At 32.6% G+C, this 21,643-nt stretch overlaps 1 protein-coding gene across 1 annotated transcript; it reads right to left on the bottom strand.

Annotated features, from left to right (window-relative positions):
- Window positions 1-321: 321 nt before the first annotated feature.
- Window positions 322-4,516, bottom strand: LOC131654203 (protein HOTHEAD-like). The gene is made up of 6 exons (XM_058924630.1): window positions 4,344-4,516; window positions 3,411-3,795; window positions 1,981-2,291; window positions 1,509-1,894; window positions 781-1,349; window positions 322-690 (listed from the first exon to the last, which is right to left on the bottom strand). The coding sequence occupies exons 1-6, from the start codon at window positions 4,420-4,422 to the stop codon at window positions 636-638; spliced, it is 1,785 nt and encodes a 594-aa protein (XP_058780613.1). The 5' UTR covers window positions 4,423-4,516; the 3' UTR covers window positions 322-635.
- Between the last annotated feature and the right edge of the window lie 17,127 nt (window positions 4,517-21,643).

Genomic DNA, 21,643 nt, shown 5'->3' with positions numbered 1-21,643 from the left:
TAAAATTTAGTCAAAGATGATAGAAACTAACAACTAATTTTTTTTAAGTTGGCTTTAGGCTTTCACATACATTGAACCGGGATAGTCAGCATGTTTTTAATGCACTTGTATTGCACACTACACTTTGCTGTACATTTGTCTCATTGAAATCCTGTGCAGCTATCTAGCTCCTGAGTATGCAATTACTGTCCATCTTCATAGATGAACAAAACATGATTCATGTTCTACCAAACATTTTGATGAGCAAATTGGACCAAACGCCTAAAGAAACAAAACTAAAAGCCTCTAAGAAATTAGATCCCAACATAGCCCCTTGAGAGATGCACATAAAGAAAATCAAGAATGCAATAACAGAAAAGCCAGACTAATAATGCCAAGTCTACAATACACACTATTTCAAATACATGGATCAAAGTTCAAACATCCAATTCCATCAAGAGTTACATTACATTTAGTTCCAAACACAAAAACTTTCTTAATTGTTCAATTATCACTCTTCACTCATGATTACCAAAAAACAAAACACCCTAATTCAAGTCAAACTAATAATGCTCTAGTCTTCTCCTAACACATTCTTTTTTGTTCTTTTCATTTTCTTGACATGATCCTAAAATGTCACATTACAATACTTGTCCTCAAACACCAGCAAATTTCCCCAACCTTTCTCTTAAAATCTTCAATCCCATGTACCTGTCACACACAAATATACCATAAGCATTCAATAGGTAATGATCATTATTTGTAAATCATGAAAGCTTTCGGTAAGCCCGATGTACATACCTGCCCATCATCATGACAGTAGCTTGAGGATTAGTTCCTGGCGACTCGGTAAACGTCGAGCCATCTATGACTCGAAGTCTGTTAACACCAAGAACCTTATGATCCGAGTCGATAACCTTCCCAACATGGCATCCACCATGATAATGCCAAATAGTGATCACAGTGTCTCTACAAAACTGTTCAAGTGATTCTGTGTCATTGACATGCTTTGGTATAAGGTTCACATTAGCCTTCACAGTGTTGTTGAGAAACTGTTCTGTAGTTTGTCTGTCACACAAAGTGAGGTTTGTGAAATGCTTTGACTGAACAACCTTTGAGGCTAACCGGATTCCTTCGACGCAGCGATTAAGATCGTAAGGGTGACTGAAGTAGTTGAAGGAAACAGAAGGGTTGTCATCCACATTTGTGTTGATCAATTTGAGTTCACCGGTCGACCACGGATTGGCAACTTTTGATAAGATGAAACCTCCCTTGAATGCTTCAATTGGAATGTCTCTTTTGTTCTTCGCAAAAGCTTTAACAGCTTCGATCGTTCTTTGCTTTGGTGGAATTGTTGAAAGCTGGCCAATCTGGTTTATCATAGCAAGTAACAAATTATTCAATATCAATTCTAACCTATGAAGCACGGACACCAGACATATTTTTTTCTCAGAGATACCTTTTTCTCAGAGATGTCAGTGCTACAGAGATTCTGACTACATAACTAAATTACGTGAAGACATACATACCTCAGCGGACAACAAACCGTGATGACAATGAATGCTTTCATTGGTCTGTCCAAACCCGCAGCTAGCTTCAATATACACTCCCTTATCAGTAATACCAACCGTCTCTATCAACGACTGCTTAACCGGTTTCTTAAGAGGAACAAATATGGTGTTCATCGGGTTATCAGCCATACCCTTCCCGACAAATCTGTTATCAAGCACCACAGAAATCTTCAACTTCTCGAGCTCTTCTCTCGGACCAATTCCACTAAGCAATAGCATTTGAGGCGTCCCAATCGCGCCGCTTGTCACAATCACTTCACTTTGCATATCATTTCCTAGTATTGCCTTATGCATTTTCCCATTTTCATCCTTGAAATTTACTCCAATAGCTCTAGGCCTTTTTCCTGCAACAATAAACATATACAATAACATAACATTATCAAGAATGATGAAACCAATTCAACATCGAATATTGCGAAAACGTGTTTACCTGTTGTATCAAAAACAATGTTTTGGACAGTGGCATAGATCAAAACAGTGAGTTTGTCTGGATTTCCAGATGAAAGCAGTTCAGCAGCAGTGTGGCGTCGACCGAATCTGTCGAAAATGGTTCCACCAACTTTGGTTCCATATTTATGTTCATAGGTGAATCCATTAAAAGGTGACACACCAACATCTAGAAGACCATCTCTCAATGCTCTTTGCCAATGTGAAAATGTTGGACGATGAACAATTTGTTTTTCAATCCAAGGATATGACTCGTTTACTAGCTTTGCATCCCACCCCATTTTCTCTATAAATCTGCATTTTTATAGTGAAGAAAGTGTTAAGGAAAAACAAGTTATATTCATGTAATTAATAAATAATAATATACATATACAGCTTAATTGTAACACATAAATAAGTTTTACATTAGTATTCCAACTATATATTTAGATTGATTATTTCACAATAAATAAATTTTAAGATTTTTGTAATGAATTATATAAAAAAAAGTTGAAATATGTTCTAGAAGGGTGACATAACATTCAGGTCTGTTGGGCATGTCTATTTTTTCTGCACGTTTTTCGGGCGACATTTTAGGGCAAAATCTTTTAACGTGTCTGCCCCGCTTTTTTTTCCAGGCTGTTGCGGAGGCAAACTCACAACTTTTAGGGTTACGAGATCTAACGCCTATGGATCCGTCCCGCTCCGACCTTACTTTTTGCAGGACAAGTCAAAGTTTTAAATTCGCAACTTTAAATATATCTGCCCGCCATGTCTTATTATTTTGCATATTTTTGTGAGGCGCATTTAAACAGGACGGACGGGTATGTCCGTTTGTCACCCTATACCCTATGGCCAATGTGTAAGCAAATTCTTTATAAACATAAAAACAGTGAGCTTTGAAAATCCAAAATTAATGAAATGGGTCCTAGATCAGACACTTGCACCTAATCACTTACATGCCCTTATAATAGAGGGCAACGAAGGACCACAAGCAACATTTAATTGATGATGTGTGAGAACTTATAAACATAGTCATAAATAAATGTTATTAATATAGATACGTTTTCATATGTCCCCTGACGACAACAACAACAACAAGGTTAAAGCATCTTTGAATATATGTCCTTCACAAGTAATAAGCTATTTCAATTGGTTATTTAAGTTTATCTATCTATTAGGACATTAATTTTTCGAATTGGAGAGGATCAAAATAATCGACAAAGTTTTTCAAAAAAATTAAACAATGCATTGTGATCTAACCAAGTCTAAATAATCGACAAAGTTTTTCAAAAATAATTAAACAATGCATTGTGATCTAACCAGGTCTATTAGCTTAAAGTTTTGAGACAATGTTCGAATGACGTTATCGAAACAATTTATGACATTTTTTTTATAAATAATGTTGAATTTATTTTTATAATGTATGTATACCTTGAGCTTGCTCTAGTGTAGAAGCCGGCATTAATGGAGCTACCACCCCCCAAAACCCTAGCTCTTGCATTAAAAACTCCATCCGTTGAAATAAAGAATTGTGAAGCTGAAGTTGGTGAGGTATCAGCCAATGTGATATGAAAGTTGTCAAGAAATGAGACATTAGGGTTTGTGAAAGGGACACCCCCTCTCTCAAGTAACAAAACATTGAATTTCTTTGAAAGTGTTGCAGCTAAAGGACATCCTGCTGTTCCACCACCTACTATTATGTAGTCATAACCATTGTTTGTGTTGGTGGTTGAAACTGAAGGTGGAGACTCAAATGAACTTGCTTTTCTTATAAATGGATACTTATATTCATTAATATTGCTCCACTTATCTTTACCTGAAAAAAACAACGACAAAAACTTGATACCGAGTGATCATAACCACTAGAAACACACATACATTTTTCCGATTACGCTCCATGACTTTGTAACATCAAATGAAAGAGTTCAATTTTCATCTAGAAAGATGTAAACTAATCATTATTGTTATTTTTATTAATAATAGTTTTTCTTTTTCCATAATTTTTATAAATGTTTATTATGAAATTTAAAATCGAAACTTCAAAAACTCGTCAGAAAACACATTTTAAGATATAGACGGAAAAAAAACTATAATACAACATTACAATATATATATATCTAATGATAAATCAATATTAAAAAACCGGAATATGTTTCAAAAACTATCTTAGATCCAATCATGATTCATGTCTTTATTTATGTACATGTTCTTGAAGTAAAACACCATAGGTTTGTGCCACATGTACTACATTTTCAAGGTCCAAGAACATTGGACAGCAAAGTAAAACCTTACAATGAGAGACACATATGCAATCTCAACTAATAAACCTATGACAAATAATGCATAGAAGGTGAGAGAAAAAACCTTGGCATAGAGGTAGGAAGTTGAAGAGCCATATTATTGAGAAGCATAGGAGGAATTTGGCAGCACCAAGTGTTGCCATTGGGCAAAGAAGAACAAAAGAAAAACACTCACTCTGGTTTGAAACCTCTAAGTGGCTTCTTCTGGTTGGTCTTGTTTTGTGTGTGTGTGGACAACAAATATAAATAACAAGAAATGGACATCATAGTATAATCCTTAAGAAAAATTAAAATATTGGTATAATGTGTCATTATTATTATGACAAGTGTGGGTCATTTGCTATTAGGATGCCCAACTACCTATGGTACTTTTTTTCAGCCAATAATTAATACATATATATCTATGTGTTTTCATTTAGGTTTGAATTATTAGTACATCTACTATATAGTTAATATGTGATTTTAATTTGGTTGTTAATTAAAGATTTAGAGTGAGTTAATTGATGTTTAGGTCTCAATATTTTAACCTAGAGTTCATTGGTTGAATAAGTATTTCAATTTTTTAAATTGATCTTATGATTTTCGACTTTGTGTGGGGATACAGTAATTTTTAGAAAGTGATTGTTTTAAGCATAAAATTTTAAAACGAGTTACAGCATGTTTGGGGTGGCGTTGAGTTATTAAAAATCGCGTCAAATTATCACGTTTGAGTAGAAGTAACAATTTATCGCTTATTGTTTTCACGGTAGATCTGAAAGATGGTAAAAAGAGACTAACTATTTCACCTTTAAATCCAAATATCATAAATGAGACCAAACCATTTACCTTCGACTCCCTTTAGATTAATTCAATTTGTTTAACAATCTCGTATTGAATTGAGATAAAGGAGGGATTATCATCACCTTGAAATCTTGATTTGCTCTGTTAGATTAGGTCCACCAACCAGTCTTCAACATGAGGGAGTATGCAAGATTCTTACATTAAATTATTTTTCATTAATTAGTCAAGTAATCTAATTTCCATTTTGTAAAATCAAATACATGAAATATCATGGATTCAAAAAAGTCTATATATTAGTCAAGTAATCTAATTTCCATTTTGTAAAATCAAATACATGAAATATCTTGGACTCAAAAGAGTCTATATATTTTATACTCTCTCTACACACTAAAATGCTTAGTCTACACACTAAAGTTAGTTTCTAACATTATATAGGATAAATAATAAATAAAAAATTATAAGTATCATATTTCCTAGATTACATATTTTGCTTAGGTTATTTTATTATATAAGAAACACCAGTAATTTATTCTAAAACACATAAAAAATTATTCTAAAACACATAAAAAATTATTTCTGAGTTTTCCTTCCTCACTCTCATGTGTTTATGAATTGTCGAAAGCATAACTTCTTCTCTTGTATTAGGCCAGTCTATACAGAGTTATGCTCTATCTTTAAACAGGAGTCCCGCTAGTGAATGGTGAGATTGGTCTTCTTGAATTAGTCAGTCAAAAGGCCGAATACCAAGATTTCAAAAAAAAAAAATACTTCTTCCCTTTTCTTTTTACTCGATCAATTTTCCAAGTATTTCTTAGGATTCTCGTTAGAAAATTATTTTGAGTTTTTTTTTTGGAGAATTATATGAGTTTCTCATCGTTTGAAAAATTATTTAGGGTGATAAAACAACCATTATTGAATTATCTTTGAAGAAATATTTAAATTTCTCTTTTTCTGAGAAATTATTTAGAGTGATTTTTGTAACATAGACGGTGTATTTCTAGACCGATCATCTACTATCCAATAATAATCGTACAATTGAGAACTGAGACATTTTATCTTTGAGACGTCGTGATTGATAGTCTGCTTTGCACAATTTTGGACAATACCGCAAAACGTCTTAAAGAGTGGCCTAGACCATGATTTGAGCCGGTCATTTCTTCTGTAAAAAATTTCCAAATCAATTTTTTAAATCAAAAAACAATAATTTTAAGACATTTTCAAATTGGCATGACTATCGAAGAAATTATTGGTACTTTTGTTGTTGTCTTTGAAAAATCGTTCAAGATGTGATTTTTCATACCCTTAAAAATGGTTGCCAACATTTTGATTGATATCATTCTTATTGTTCCTTCTAGATCATAAAAGCAAACTTATAATAAGAAATTTGTGGATTCAAATAGAATATTATATTTGATGAATTTAAATTTGCTACACAGGTTAAAGAAAATGATTTACAGCTGATGAAAGAAATCTCCTTATGAAAAAAGAATGATTATCTCTCGAAAAACCATATTCTGAATAAACTCACAGATGATTTATTTGATTATTACAGTAGCTACAATATTACAAAATAGGTTTGGGAACCTCTGAAAAAGAAGTATGATACTTAAGAGGGTGGAACAAATAAGTACGGTGTTAGTCGCTACCTAGAGTATCAAATGGTAGTTGAAAGGTCTATGGAGGCTCAATGTCAAAAACTTCAAAAGATTGCTCGCAAGATCATCACTGAAGGTATTTCTTTTGATGAACAATCTCATTGGTGGGGGTAATTTTATTGATTATTTGTTGTGACTTGAATAGATTCCTCAAATCTAAAAGTAAGATATCTTCTTATGATCGTCTAGCACGTCATACGATCCTAATGTTAAACTATTTAAGAAAATTGGTGATAATGTTAGACAAATTGAGTATTGTGAGCATCATTGACACTCTTAGGCATGCCACTAATTTGTACTAGACCAGACATTAATTATTTCATTGGTTTGTTGTGCAAGTGTACCAATAGAGTGTGTAATGAGCATTGGAAAACCATTGAGAGAGTCATGTGATACCTTGAAAGGAACATGAATCTTGTTCTATGTTATTAGAGATTTCTTATTGCACTTGAAGGATACAATGATGCGGATTAGAACATATTACCAAATGATTCCAAAGCAATTAATGATTGTATATTCAGTATAGTTAGAGAATATGTATCTTGAAAATAAATAAATCAACAAACTATCTTGGCTCAGTCTATGATGGAGTCTCAAATGATAACATTAACAACTTCTAGGGAAGAAGCGAGTTGTTTAAAATGCTTGCTAACTGAGACACCTTTGTTGGAAAAACTATGTCAGTTGTGTTGACCCACTGCGATAGTACAACGACTATTGCAAAAATTGATAACCATTATTATAATGGTAAGAGTGGATCAAATACGCATTTATGAAAATTTAGCAGATCCTTTAACGAAAGGACTAGCTAGAGATAAATGAGTTTCTTAATTATAATGCTAACCTGACATAAAAGTTTGGAGATTCCAAGAATTAGGTTCAATGGGTAGTAACAAGTTATGGACAATACGATATGATCATACTATTATAAATCAGAGAAGCATGAATCCTTAAGCGGTAAGAGGATGAGATAATAGAAACTCTTAATGAGATATATACTTTGTATGACTGGAGTACCAAACTACATGAGTATTTTTTTTGATAGATTCACTTGTGTGATCGTGAAACTTAGGTCAGCTCCTATGAAAATTTTGAGGGAGAATTCCTTAAGCCTTCATTAAACTAGAATAGACATGCATGGCCATTAAAGCAGGAGCTTACAGATACACCCTAAGAAAATGTTGTGTACGAGTTTGATGTCTCAGATAAAGTTAAAGTCAATAAGTCAATCTTATTTGCTATACAAAGGTTCAAGTCTTAGACATCTCTGTTTATGCACATTCTTAAAAATGTTGGACATTACTTGTGAAACTTCTTTTTAAATTCAAGCGGGTGATTGTTGGAACATGTTTAAATTCCAATATGGGGATGATTTTGAAAATAATCTTAAATTCTAACATTGTTAGAAAACTATGTGTTTGTATGTTAATTGAGAAAAGTTTATGTAGAAAAAAGAAAAAAGTTCTGTCTCGCATTGATTATATTGCATATCTTAACTAGTTTACTTCATTATTATATAAGGAATGCACACGTTTCATTCTAAAACACCTCAAAAATTATTTCTAAGCTTATCAAAACACGAACTTTTTTCCTTTTTTCTTGTTGAACTTTCCGATTATTTTTTTAGATTCTCTTTTGGTGATTATTTTGAAGTCTATTTGGAGAATTGTTTAAGTTTCTCCTCATTTGAGAAATTATTTAGGGTGGTCAAATGACCATTATTAAATTATCTTTAAAGAATTATTTGAATTTTTCCTCCGTCTAAAATATTATTTGGAGTGATTTTTGTAACATAGAGTTTATTTCTAGTCTATTATATATTGTGCAATAATAATCGTCAATTAAGAACTAAGCTATTTTATCTTAGATCTATTGCGTTTGATAGTCTACTTTGCACAATTTTAACCAGTGATACGAAATGTATGAAAGAGAGCGAACCAGACTACTACTCAACCCAATCCAGTATCTTTTTTGTGACAATTTTTCAAAAATCAATTTTTAAAATAAAAAGTTAACAATATTAATTTTTTTACAGATAAAATAGAATTTATAGATAATTCAAATCTATTTTTTTTAAGAAACTAAAAAATATATTACAACAACCAAGAATTCCTTCATGCACAAGACGTATTTGAAAGACTACAAAACGTTATTACAACACTTCACATTGTTTAAAACCACACAACAAAACGACGACTCCGTAATTAAAACTACCTAATACAATTCGTGATACATTGCATAGGATTGAGCCTCCAAAGATTCCAGCCACCAGTACGTTTCTTTACCTTTTCTACTATTGTCATCATCGACAAACTCGTATTCTGAAATATCTGCTGGTTTCGCGCTTTCCAAATTTCCCACACGGTCGATATCCAACAGACATGCAAAACAATACGATACTCCCTCTCCTCACCCGCCAAAGCAACAAACGAGTCGTGATGAACCCTCCATTAACCCTGACATACCGTCAAAAAACCAAACCAACCTGCTAAAACTAATTATTAATATTCAAATTTAATATTAAAAATACACCAACATCAGGACATGATTTATAATGACTCAATAAAATAATATTTGCCGTTGTTGGTAGATGGATACTATGTTTATAGAAAGAAGAAAAAAGAAGTTTCCTTGAATCACTCAAGATAGTTCAAGTTATTTTTAATTGAAAGCACTCAAATATTTTCACTTTATATAGCGAATACTCGACAGGGTGAAAAATTCTGATGGTACATTCATACCCTAAAGATTGAACAATACCTGAAAAATGCATTTAATGGTGAAAAAGACTGGCCGTTGGATTTAGCATTGCAGTCGATTCTTCCCATTAAAGTTTTTCTATTTTTTCCAATTGCAATATATAAATCATTAAATATCCGAAGAAGAAGAAGAGGAAATTGATAAATATTCTTTTAAACGAAATTGAGTTTCATGATAGAAATATTCTACTTGAGGAAAAAATCGAGAGAATTCTACTGAGGACAAAATCCATTCCCTACCTTCACACCTCCTTTTATAAATTTATTTACTTTTTTTTTGTGTGTACATCTCTATAAAGACAGGTCACTATAGAACACGAGTAATAAGTTGCAACATTTAATATGACACCAATAAGTTGCGACATTTTGTACACCTTATTTTATTTGTACTTTTTATAATACAGATGTAATTTATTTTTGTAATACTATATCCTTATTAATTTAATTTTACTTTACTTAATTATATCATTAATTATAATTAATAAGTGTTTTAGTAAATAATATAAATTTTATCATTAATATTAACATATTTAATTATTTTTAAGAGAGAAAAAAACAAAATTTATTGCTTTTATGATTTTTGTAAGAAAGTTGTAAAAAAAATTATTTTGGTTAAATGGTTTTGAAAAATTAAATGAGTATTTTTAATTAAGTTTTGTTAATTGAATGCGGTCAATATGTAATTCATTTCATGATCCATTTTATTAAGTTATTTTATGAAGGTTTGATTGTATTTTAATAAAACATTATATATTAAAAAATAAATAAAACATTACAAATGGGAGAGGGTCAAGCCAACAACTAATCTGAGTTCGATTCTTTGTGAAAACAAAGTTTGATTAGTGAGTCGTCTCTTTGAACCATGAAATCATATTAGTCAGTTCATTATATGGATCAGAATTGGTTGGCTAAATTCAAATAAAAATAAAAATTAAAGAAAGACATTTCTATCTTATAATGTACGAAGTCTTTCTTAATGCCAATATGAATAAACTAAAAATGTTAAAGAAATACATGTGAGACCAAACATTAGTAAAAAAAAATAAACACATGATTCTCTTCTTTATAGATGTGAGAAATGAATAATGTCTATGTGCAAAAACCAAATATCATAAAAGTGTTCCATTTGTTATTTACTTTCCAAGGTATCAAAGATGACTTGTGAAATGCTTGCACCGCAAGGTTAGAATCAATCACAATCCAAATCTTTGATCAATCATTTTCCATTGTAATCTCCATGGCTCTAAGGAAAACAAAGAACTCACCAAGATATGAAGATGTCCAAATGACTTGATCAACAAATATTAGGATAAAATTTCCATGCTTATTTCAAAAACGCCCACCACAATTGGGTGGTAGGTGATTATAGTTGTATGCACCATTATAGTTGCATTTTATCCAACCAAGAGGAAAAGGATGCCCTACAACTTTTATGATTTTATGGGCTTTTGGAGGCTGGATGATGATGTTGAAAGCGTTGATGATTTTGGAATTATTTAGAGGAAGTGAAGTAGTGGAAGAATATGTTCCAGTCAAATGCACCTGAGCTTTTATCTTGTAATGAATTTCATGACATTTAGTATTTTATTTCTAAATCTTGCCTAATTTATTGCTTCCAACAGATTGTTGATGATGAAAATGATGACAACTTTTAGAACCAAAGAGCATTGTTTGGACATGTTTGTAGTGTAAGTCATCCACCAATCTTCTAAGTTATTTGGATGATTGGAAAACCTTGTTGTTTTGTAGAACCAAGGCCACATCTTCTTGTAAAAAGGGCAATTAAAAAAGTGCTTAGAAGCTTCCTTAACCTTTTTGGAAAGACTTTACATGATGGTCAAACTGCAGCCCATGTGCCTTAAGTTGTCATCAATAGGGATTTTGTCTATCATGAGTTTTTAAATGAGCATAGATTTGAAAGGAGGCATGTCAATACACCAGATAGACTTGGCCTAGATTGGATAATAGATGGAGTTTTAAATTGGTTGCTTCTTTGAGACTTAAAGAGCCTGAGTTTGAGGGGGCACATGATAATATCATCGTAGTTGATATTGTGCAAGAGAGATTGATGAATCCTTTGAAGAATAAAAGGGAATATCTTGGCTATGAAGGTATTCCAAACTAGTTTCCAGGATCAGAGTGGGCCAAACCAAGATTATTGCCAAAAAATGATGGAGGTTACTCTTCCAGAGATCAAGAGGAATGAATTTTGATGGTGTTGTATTCATATTTGATGTGAAACCACAGTTGAAAAGATATGATGATTGATTATTTCATAAGATTTGAAAATTATGCCCTTGAAAATTGTTTCCCATAACTTCTTACGTGTTCTCATATCACAGTCAATCTTTAGGTTAGATGCCTCATTAAATATAATTATGGATCTTAAACCTGAACCACTATGAGATTAAGGCAAGCAAATTTTATTCCAAGCAACCATTACTAGTTTCCTTTTCTTTACTATTCCACTCCAAATGAAATTACTGGCAGCTCTCTCAATGTCTTTCAATAAAGCAACAAACCATGAATAGATGGTAAAGATATGAGTAAGCATATTTTGAATGATTGATTTTACCAACAATAATCTACCAACCATTGAGAGAATAAACCCCTTCCAAATATCCATTTTGGAAATGATTTTGTCTCTAATAGGCTACAAATATGATGACCTAACTAGACCTTTCAGAATTGGAACTCCAACGTAGTTGAAAGGCATGAAGCCCTGAGAGAAACCTGTCATTTGAAGGATGTGGAGAAGTCTAGAAGAAGGAATGGAGCCTGAATAAATATTATATTTGGATGTGTTTACTATCTGACATAAAACAGGGGAATACTTTTTGAAAAGATTGATAAGTGCTTGAATGTTGGATATCCTTCCCTTGCATAAAATTAAGATGTAACCTGCGTACATGACTTATGAAGGAATGGAGTTGCCTTTTCTAATTTTGATAAGCTTTAGGGTGCCATCCTCAATTAGCTTAGAAATTCTTCTACTCGAAACTTCTTCTGCAAGGCAAATCAAAATAGGATATAGTAGATATCAAATCAAAATAGGAGATAGTAGATCTCCTTGCCTAACATATCTAGTACAATTAAAGAATCCATGATAAGAACAATTTGTGGAAACAGATAAAAAAGGCTGAGGCTATCATGGTTTGTTTCTAATTGTAGAAGGTTGTGTTGAAACCAAAATATTTTAGAACATGAAGAAGAAACTTCCAACTTGTGGTATCAAAAACCTTTTCTATGTCCACCTTACGGGCTTGGTTGCCACCAAAGGATTTGTTATCATGACGGTTAATGGATTCAGAAGCAAGACAAATACAATATTTAATGCATCTATCTTGGATGAAACCTATTTGCTCCAAGGAAATCAAAGATGGCATGAAAGTAGCCTGCCTAGCAGCAATGATCTTTGATATAATTATGAACTTGAAATTGGCCAATGCAATGGGCTAAACTTTTCCATTATTTTACTTATTTGGATTTAGGCAGCATAATGATAGTGTTGGAAATGTAATTAGGAAGGATCCCACCGGTTTTAAATAATTGATGAATTGAATTACAAGCATCATTCTTGATAATAGGCTAATATGTGTGGTGGTGCACTCCTCTAAAGCCATTAGGACCTGGTGCACAGTCCTTCCTAAGGTTAAAGACTTCCATTTTAATATCTCAAAATAAGGAATCCTAGTGAGCAACTGATTCATGTTAAAGTCCACCAAATAAGGGACTACTCTATCCATCAAAGATAAGTCTTAAGGATCTACAAGACAAAAAAAATAGTAAAATAAGTAACAATATGATTTTCCTGTTCCTCAGGATCACATATCACTTCCTCGTCATTTCTCAAGAATTAAATTATGTTTCTGGAGTTTCTAATTTTAGTATTTCTATGGAAGAAAACAGTGTTTTTATCCCCTCTAAATGCCATATAACTTTTGATTTTGCTTACCATAACATTTCTTCCTTAGCAAGAACCTGTTATAGATCATGTTGGGCCCGAGTCTCTTGAGCTCTAAGATTCTCATTATTTCCATCCAGGAGGAGATTCCAAGTCTTTAGACTTGTTTTAAGTCATTGCACCTTCCTACTTAGAATATACATGGGGTAACATGTAACAACCCGATTTTATTTCCCGTATGTAATTATTAGATGTTTATTTATTTAATCATTATTTATGTGGTAATTAAGTATTTGGTGTGTTTTGTGATTATTTGAATATTTAGTTATATGTGTTTTGTGCTAATTTGATTGATTAGACTATTAGTGAATATTATGAGATAATATGTTTTTGGGCCTAATTAGTGAAATAAGGATGTTGAGCAATAATTGAGTTAGCCCAAATGAGAGAAAAGAGATAGTAAGAGAGAGTTAGGTCATTTTCATTTTCATAACTTTTGTAAGAAGAATAGAAGAGAGAATAGAAGAGAGAAGAGAAGAGAAGAGGATTTTGTTGAGATTCTTGAAGATAGAAGGAGATTGACTTGAGGTAAGGGTTAGAATCCAAATTATTATAGGTTTATATAATTGGGTAATGTTGTGTGTATGCTTTGTGTATGATCTCTTAACTTCTCAAGTTCATAGTTTTGGAAAATGTTAGAGTTTATGATAACACAATGAGATTTTGTGATTTGTTCATGTTCAATGTGTTGTATGGATGACCCATGGTTAGAAACATGTTTAGGAACCTCATATGTGTGCTAAATTACTGTCAATTGATGTATAAATTGTATGAGGGTTAGTGGTTGTTGTATGAGGTGAGTGGGGAAGGAAAATTGTGATTTTTGGGTTTTTACGCAGCATGAGTCGACCTATACAGAAGTCAGGGTCGAACTGAGCAAACCCGCAAAGGCAAAAATCTGGGTTTTTTCAGCATGAGTCGACTTGAGCAAACCCGCAACTTATCCAATTTTTCTGGCAGATTTTATAAAGACCATAACTTTTAATCCGTAACTCCGTTTTATGCGTCGTTTAAAGCGTTAGGAAGCTAATGAGATTATCTATATGATAGGATAGAGTTGGTTGATGTTAAATGGTTTAATTTTGATGTTAATATATGGATAACATGTGATTACTTATGTGTGCATTATGAATTAATGACTTGTGGCTAATATTCATAGATGTGTTAAGTGATGTGATATCCATGATATGTTGGAATGAAAATATTGATATATATATATATATATATATATACTATTTGAATGTGTCTTGTTGATAATGATCATTTAAATGTGTATGTATCGAGATGTGGATTGAATAATGATAATGCTAGACTTGAATACATGTGATTGATTGATGTATGTTAAGTGATGCATTGTTTGGAAGTGAAATCATGTTGTGTATATTGTGCAATGTTGGAAAGATGTGATTGTGTAGTTTAAGAGATAGAGATTGTCTTAAATGCATGAGTCTTGTTTTATTGCACACTTACACTAGCATGAGTCTTTGAAAGAGGCAATGTCGGGAATCTCGCGAAGATTATTTGCTTGTCCCAAACCTATCGAGAATATGGTTTGAAAGCTTAACATCGAATGGGGATTTGAGGTGGTTATCTAGTCTATAGAGAATGAAAATCGGCTTGCCGGAAATGATAACGGAGGGATCCACATGCATATCGCATTGAGTCACACTTGAGTCGCACATGTCGGTGTGAAATGTTGTTGTGGGTGTGATTTATGTGATGTGAATTGTGTGGAATGATGCTGTGGATATGCATATATATATATATATATATATATATATATATATATATATATATATATATATATATATATATATATATATATATATATATATATATATATATATATATAGAGAGAGAGAGAGAGAGAGAGATTTGGTGATTCATTTGATATGAATTGTTAATGTGTTGTTGATGTGATATATGTGATTGAAACATATGTGATGAAGATGTGAATATATATATATATATATATATATATATATATATATATATATATATATATATATATATATATATATATATATATATATATATATATATATATATATATATATATATATGTATTGATGATATATGTATGTATGTGGGTATGTGAATCATATTTGATTGATGATGATGCATGTAATGAGAAAGGTGATTACTTGTATACTTGTGATATAAATGATATGAATCCAATGAGGTAAATATATCCTATGATGCTTTGTGAATTGGGATAGAGAGGGATATGTGCATTTGGTGATATATGTTCATACTTGTGATACATCAGTGAATTGTGTATATGTCTATATATTTGGAAAACATGTATACGGGATTATGTGAAGATAACTTATATATTTAGAATATGATTATGTTTGTATACCATTGTTACTTCGTAAATGTTGTTGAAAAGGATTATGTACTTAGAACCTATATGTTGGTAAAATATGATTATGTACATTGTTTAATAATCATGTTTGATCACTTGGAATTGAATGAGCCATGTTGTATGACATGAACATATGAATCTTGATTAATTGCATATGATGCATGTTTATGGGAAGAGTGATGAATTCTTGAAATGTATTCTTGCTGTGTTTTACATTTCCCATATTATGTTTATCTATAATGATTTGAATTCTCACCCTTATGTTTGAATGTTACCCTTTGTTGGTAACGTGCAGGCCCATACGAGTAGTAGCTTGATTGAGGATTAGCCGAAGAGTTCTTGAGTTTGTTGTTTGATTAGGTAGCGAGTCATATGCTTTGATCATGTAACACTTGGGGGGTTTCTTTCGACTTATGCTTATGTTTGGATATTGTTATTTTATATGTATGGGTTGAATATCTTGGATACGTTATTTAAAGGCTATGTAGCCTAGATCTTGAATTTCAAATAGTATGTTTGGTGATGTTATTTGAATTGGTAGATGAATATAGTATGAGATATATTCATTGAACTTGCTGATAGCAATTCTATTATTTCGCGATCGTTATGCATATTTTTATGAAAGCATGAGAAATTTGAATTGTGTTACAAGATGATTTGTGCATATTATGAATGTTGTATGTTGTTCTAGGTTTTCATTTTTATGAAAATAAAATGTGATGTCCTTTTTCCTTTATGCATGTTAATACTCTAAGATTGTATGTTATATTTGGGGTTAGAAAAGGGGTGTGACATTAGTGGTATCAGACCATGGTCGGCCAGTTAGCCAGTTTGTCAATGAGTTTATTCCCTTTGGTATGTGACATGTGTGTGAAACATTGTCGGTACTCGGTGTGTTCTAACTGTTTGTCTGCAGAGATGGGATTGAAACAAGTGGGGGAGAAGGCTATGCTTCTCTGAGATGGTTCAGGTGTGAACAGTTAGTTCAGTGCGACGTGAATTGCATGATTGCAATTGTTGGCGAGACTATGTTGTTTTGCGGTTTTGGTGGAAGTGTGGATTCAAGGCTCTTGTTTTGTTGGCCATGGTGCTTTAAGTGGTTTTGAGCACAAGTTTGAAGAGGACGCTGATGTGGTTGGGTAACGATGGTTTATGCTACTATCATGGTTTTTGGCTATCTATCGACAAATTGAGGAACTGATCACCCTTAATCTCTTGTTGATAGTAGACGGGATTGTGTTGGAAGAGATAAACTTGTCGTGTCAGCTTAATAGTATGTAAAATGGATGAGTCTAAGCAAGATGGTGCGACGTTGTTTATTTTGTTGGAACATATGGATGTTCATGAGAAGAGAACAATTGAAGAATTACCAATATTTAGTGATTTTGCAGAGGTATTTACTGAAGATGTAAGTGATTTACCTCCGGAACATGAAGTTGAGTTTTCGATTGGTTTAATTCCTAGAACTAGTCTTGTATCGTTGGCTCCGTATCGGATGTCAACTTCTGAGTTGAAAGAGTTGAAGAGTCAACTTGAGGATTTTCTTGAGAAGAAGTTTATTCGTCCTAGTGCATCACCGTGGGGTGCACCTGTGCTGTTGGTTAAGAAGAAGGAAGGTTCTATGAGGCTTTGTGTTGATTATCGACAACTGAACAAGGTGACGATTAAGAACAAGTATCCACTTCCGAGGATTAATGATTTGATGGATCAATTGGTGGGTGCTCGTGTGTTCACTAAGATTGATTTGAGGTCTGGATATCATCAGATTCGTGTGAAGGCGGAAGATATTCAGAAGACTGCTTTTAGGACGAGGTATGGACACTATGAGTATTCAGTTATGCCGTTTGGTGTGACTAATGCACCTGGTGTATTCATGGAGTATATGAATAGGATTTTTCATGATTACCTTGATAAGTTTGTGGTTGTGTTCATTGATGATATTTTGATCTATTCTAAGAGTGAAGATGATCATGCTGAGCATTTGAGAGTTATGCTATCGGTGTTGAAAGAGAAGAAGTTATTTTCTAAGCTTTCTAATTGTGAGTTTTGGTTTACAGAAGTGAGTTTTCTTGGCCATGTGATTTCGAGTGGAGGTATTTTTGTTGATCCTTCGAAGATTGAGGTTGTATCTCAATGGGAAGCTCCTAAGTCTATTTTTGAGATTAGAAGTTTTCTTGGTTTGGCTGGTTATTATAGGAAGTTCATTGAGATATTTTCTAAGTTATCCTTGCCGTTGACGCAATTGACTAGGAAGGGTCAAGCTTTTATTTGGATTTCGCAATGTGAAGCGAATTTTCAAGAGCTTAAGAAAAGGTTGACTACGGCTCCTACTTTGATTTTGTCGGATCCATTGGAACTGTTTGTTGTGTATTCTGATGCTTCTTTGATGGTTTTGGGAGGTGTTTTGATGCAAAAAGGGCAAGTGGTAGCTTATGACAAGGAAACTTAAAGTTCATGAGAGGAATTATCCAATGCATGATTTAAAGTTGGCTGTCGTTGTATTTGTTTTGAAATTTTGGATGCATTATTTGTTTGGATCGAGATTTAATGTGTATAGTGATCATAAGAGTTTGAAATATTTGTTTGATCAGAGAGAGTTGAGTATGAGGCAAAGAAGATGGTTGGAATTCTTGAAAGATTATGATTTTAGTTTGAACTACCATCCTGGAAAAACGAATGTTGTATCTGATGCATTGATTAGGAAATCATTGCATATATCTATGTTGATGATGCGAGAATTGGAATTGTTGGAACAATTTCTAGATTTGAGTTTGGTTTGTGAAGCGTCTACTTCGCGTGTTAAGCTTGGTATGTTGAAGCTTACTTGTGGCATTCTTGATGAGATTAGAGAAGGTCAGAAATCCTATTTTAAATTAGTTGACATTACGACATTGATTAATCAAGGAAAAGGTGGTGATTTTCGGATTGATGAGAATGATGTCATGAGATATCGTAATAGAGTTTGTATGTATTCCCGATGTTGCGGATTTGAGAAAGAGAATTTTAGATGAAGGACATAGAAGTGGTTTAAGTATTCATCCTGGTTCTACTAAGATGTATCAAGATTTGAGGAAAATATTTTGGTGCTAAGGTATGAAGAAGGATATTACAGAATTTGTGTATTCATGTTTGACTTGTCAGAAGTCAAAGATTGAACATCAAAAACCGTCTGGTTTGATACAACTGTTATCTATTCTGAGTAGAAGTGGGATAGTATTTCTATGGATTTTGTTTCGGGTTTACCGAGGACATCGAGTAATTGTGAATCGGTCTGGGTCATGGTGGATAGACTGGCGAAATCTGCTCATTTTATTCCAATGAGGATGGATTATTCAATGGGAATACTTGTGAAGCTATACATCGAGAGGATTGTGTGTTTGCTTGGTATTATGTAAAATATTGTTTTGGATAAAGATCAGAGGTTTTCTTCTAGATATTGAGAAGGTTCGCAGAGTGCTTTGGGATAAGAGGAGAGGGTACTTGAGGGTTGAATGAAGGATTTGTACTTGGGGTTGATTGCTTGAGGAGAATTTTCGAGGACAAAAATCTTTTAAGTGGGGGAGAGTTGTAACAGCCCGATTTTATTTCCCGTATTTAATTATTAGATGTTTATTTATTTAATCATTATTTATGTAGTAATTAAGTATTTGGTGTATTTTGTGATTATTTGAATATTTAATTATATGTGTTTTGTGCTAATTTGATTGATTGGACTATTAATGAATATTATGAGATAATACTTTTTGGGCCTAATTAGTGAAATAAGAATGTTGGGCAATAATTGAGTTAAGCCCAAATGAGAGAAAAGAGATAGTAAGAGAGAGTTGGGTCATTTTCATAACTTTTGTAAGAAGAATAGAAGAGAGAAGAGAAAATATAAGAGAATAGGATTTTGGTGAGATTCTTGAAGATAGAAGGAGATTAACTTGAGGTAAGGGTTAGAATCCAAATTATTATAGATTTATATAATTGGGTAATATTGTGTGTATGCTTTGTGTATGATCTCTTAACTTCTCAAGTTCATAGTTTTGGAAAATGTTAGGGTTTATAATAACACAATGAGATTTTGTGATTTGTTCATGTTCAATGTGTTGTATGAATGACCCATGGTTAGAAACATGTTTAGGAACCTCATATGTGTGCTAAATTACTGTCAATTGATGTATAAATTGTATGAGGGTTAGTGGTTGTTGTATGAGGTGAGTGGGGAAGGAAAATGGTGATTTTTGGGTTTTTACGCAGCATGAGTCGACCTATACAGAACTCAGGGTCGAACTGAGCAAACCCGCAAAAGCAAAAATCTGTGTTTTTTCAGCATGAGTCGACTCATGGGTTGACCTGAGCAAACCCGCCGCTTATCCAATTTTTCTGGCAGATTTTATAAAGACCATAACTTTTGATCCGTAACTCTATTTTATGCGTCGTTCGAAGCGTTAGGAAACTAATGAGATTATCTATATGTTAGTATAGAGTTGGTTTATGTTGAATGGTTTAATTTTGATGTTAATATATGGATAACATGTGATTACTTATGTGTGCATTATGAAATAATGACTTGTGGCTAATATTCATAGATGTGTTAAATGATGTGATATCCATGATATGTTGGAATAAATAAATATATATATATATATATATATATATATATATATATATATATATATATATACTATTTGAATGTGTCTTGTTGATAATGATCATTTAAATGTGTATGTATCGAGATGTGGATTGAATAATGATAATGCTAGACTTGAATACATGTGATTGATTGATGTATGTTAAGTGATGCATTGTTTGAAAATGAAATCATGTTGTGTATATTGTGCAATGTTGGAAAGATGTGATTGTGTAGTTTAAGAGATAGAGATCGTCTTAAATGCATGAGTCTTGTTTTGTTGCACACTTACACTAGCATGAGTCTTTGAAAGAGGCAATGTCGAGTAATCTCGCGAAGATTATGTGCTTGTCCCAAATCTATCCGGAATGGGGTTTGAAAGCTTAACGCCGAATGGGGCTTTGAAGTGGTGATCTAGACTGTAGAGAATGACAATCGGCTTGCCGGAAATGATAACGGAGGGATCCACATGCAAATCGCATTGAGTCGCACTTGAGTTGCACTTTAGACTTGTTTTGAGTCATTGCAACTTCCTACTGAGAATATACATGGGGCAACCAATGACTAGAGCATACTAACACTTAACAATGAAATATTCACGGTTAAGAATCTTAGAGCTTAAGAAACTCGGGCCCAATATTAAAATTATAAAAAATTAACTAATTTCAAATTTTAAAAAACGAACTTGTAACCTCCTAAATTATTAGAATTGTAGTTTTATCAACGACAACCTTTTATGTTTAATTTTGTTAAAGAGAATAGAGTTATATATTTTATAAGTATAAAATTCTCTCTAATGCATTCTCATTAAACTTATTTATTGTTAATTCTACAATATAATAATATAATAAATTTAAAAAATTTAAAAATTATTGGCTTAAATAGTGTTTTTGTCCCTGTAAGTTAGCATGTTTTTGAATTTAGTCCCTGTATAGTGCTTGTATCTTTTATGTCCAAGTCTCTATATGTCCATTTCTTGTTCACTTTGGTCCCTAACGTCCAACTTCCGCCTGTATCTTTTATGTCCAAGTCCCTATATGTCCATTTCTTGTTCACTTTGGTCTCTGACGTCCAACTTCCGTTAAAAATGGTCCCAAGAGGTTTTAACCCATGACATTTAGCTTAACAACACTAAAGGCTTCATTTAGCTTAACAACACTAAAGGCTTTCCACCCAGCCACTTCTATTACTTATAATATATTTGCAATTCATTTGTATACATT

The sequence above is a fragment of the Vicia villosa genome, linkage group LG2, assembly GCF_029867415.1.
Source record: "Vicia villosa cultivar HV-30 ecotype Madison, WI linkage group LG2, Vvil1.0, whole genome shotgun sequence".
In the NCBI taxonomy this organism is placed as follows: domain Eukaryota; kingdom Viridiplantae; phylum Streptophyta; class Magnoliopsida; order Fabales; family Fabaceae; genus Vicia; species Vicia villosa.
Note: the sequence above shows the minus strand (reverse complement) of the source record. Positions and strands in the feature narration are given on the sequence as shown.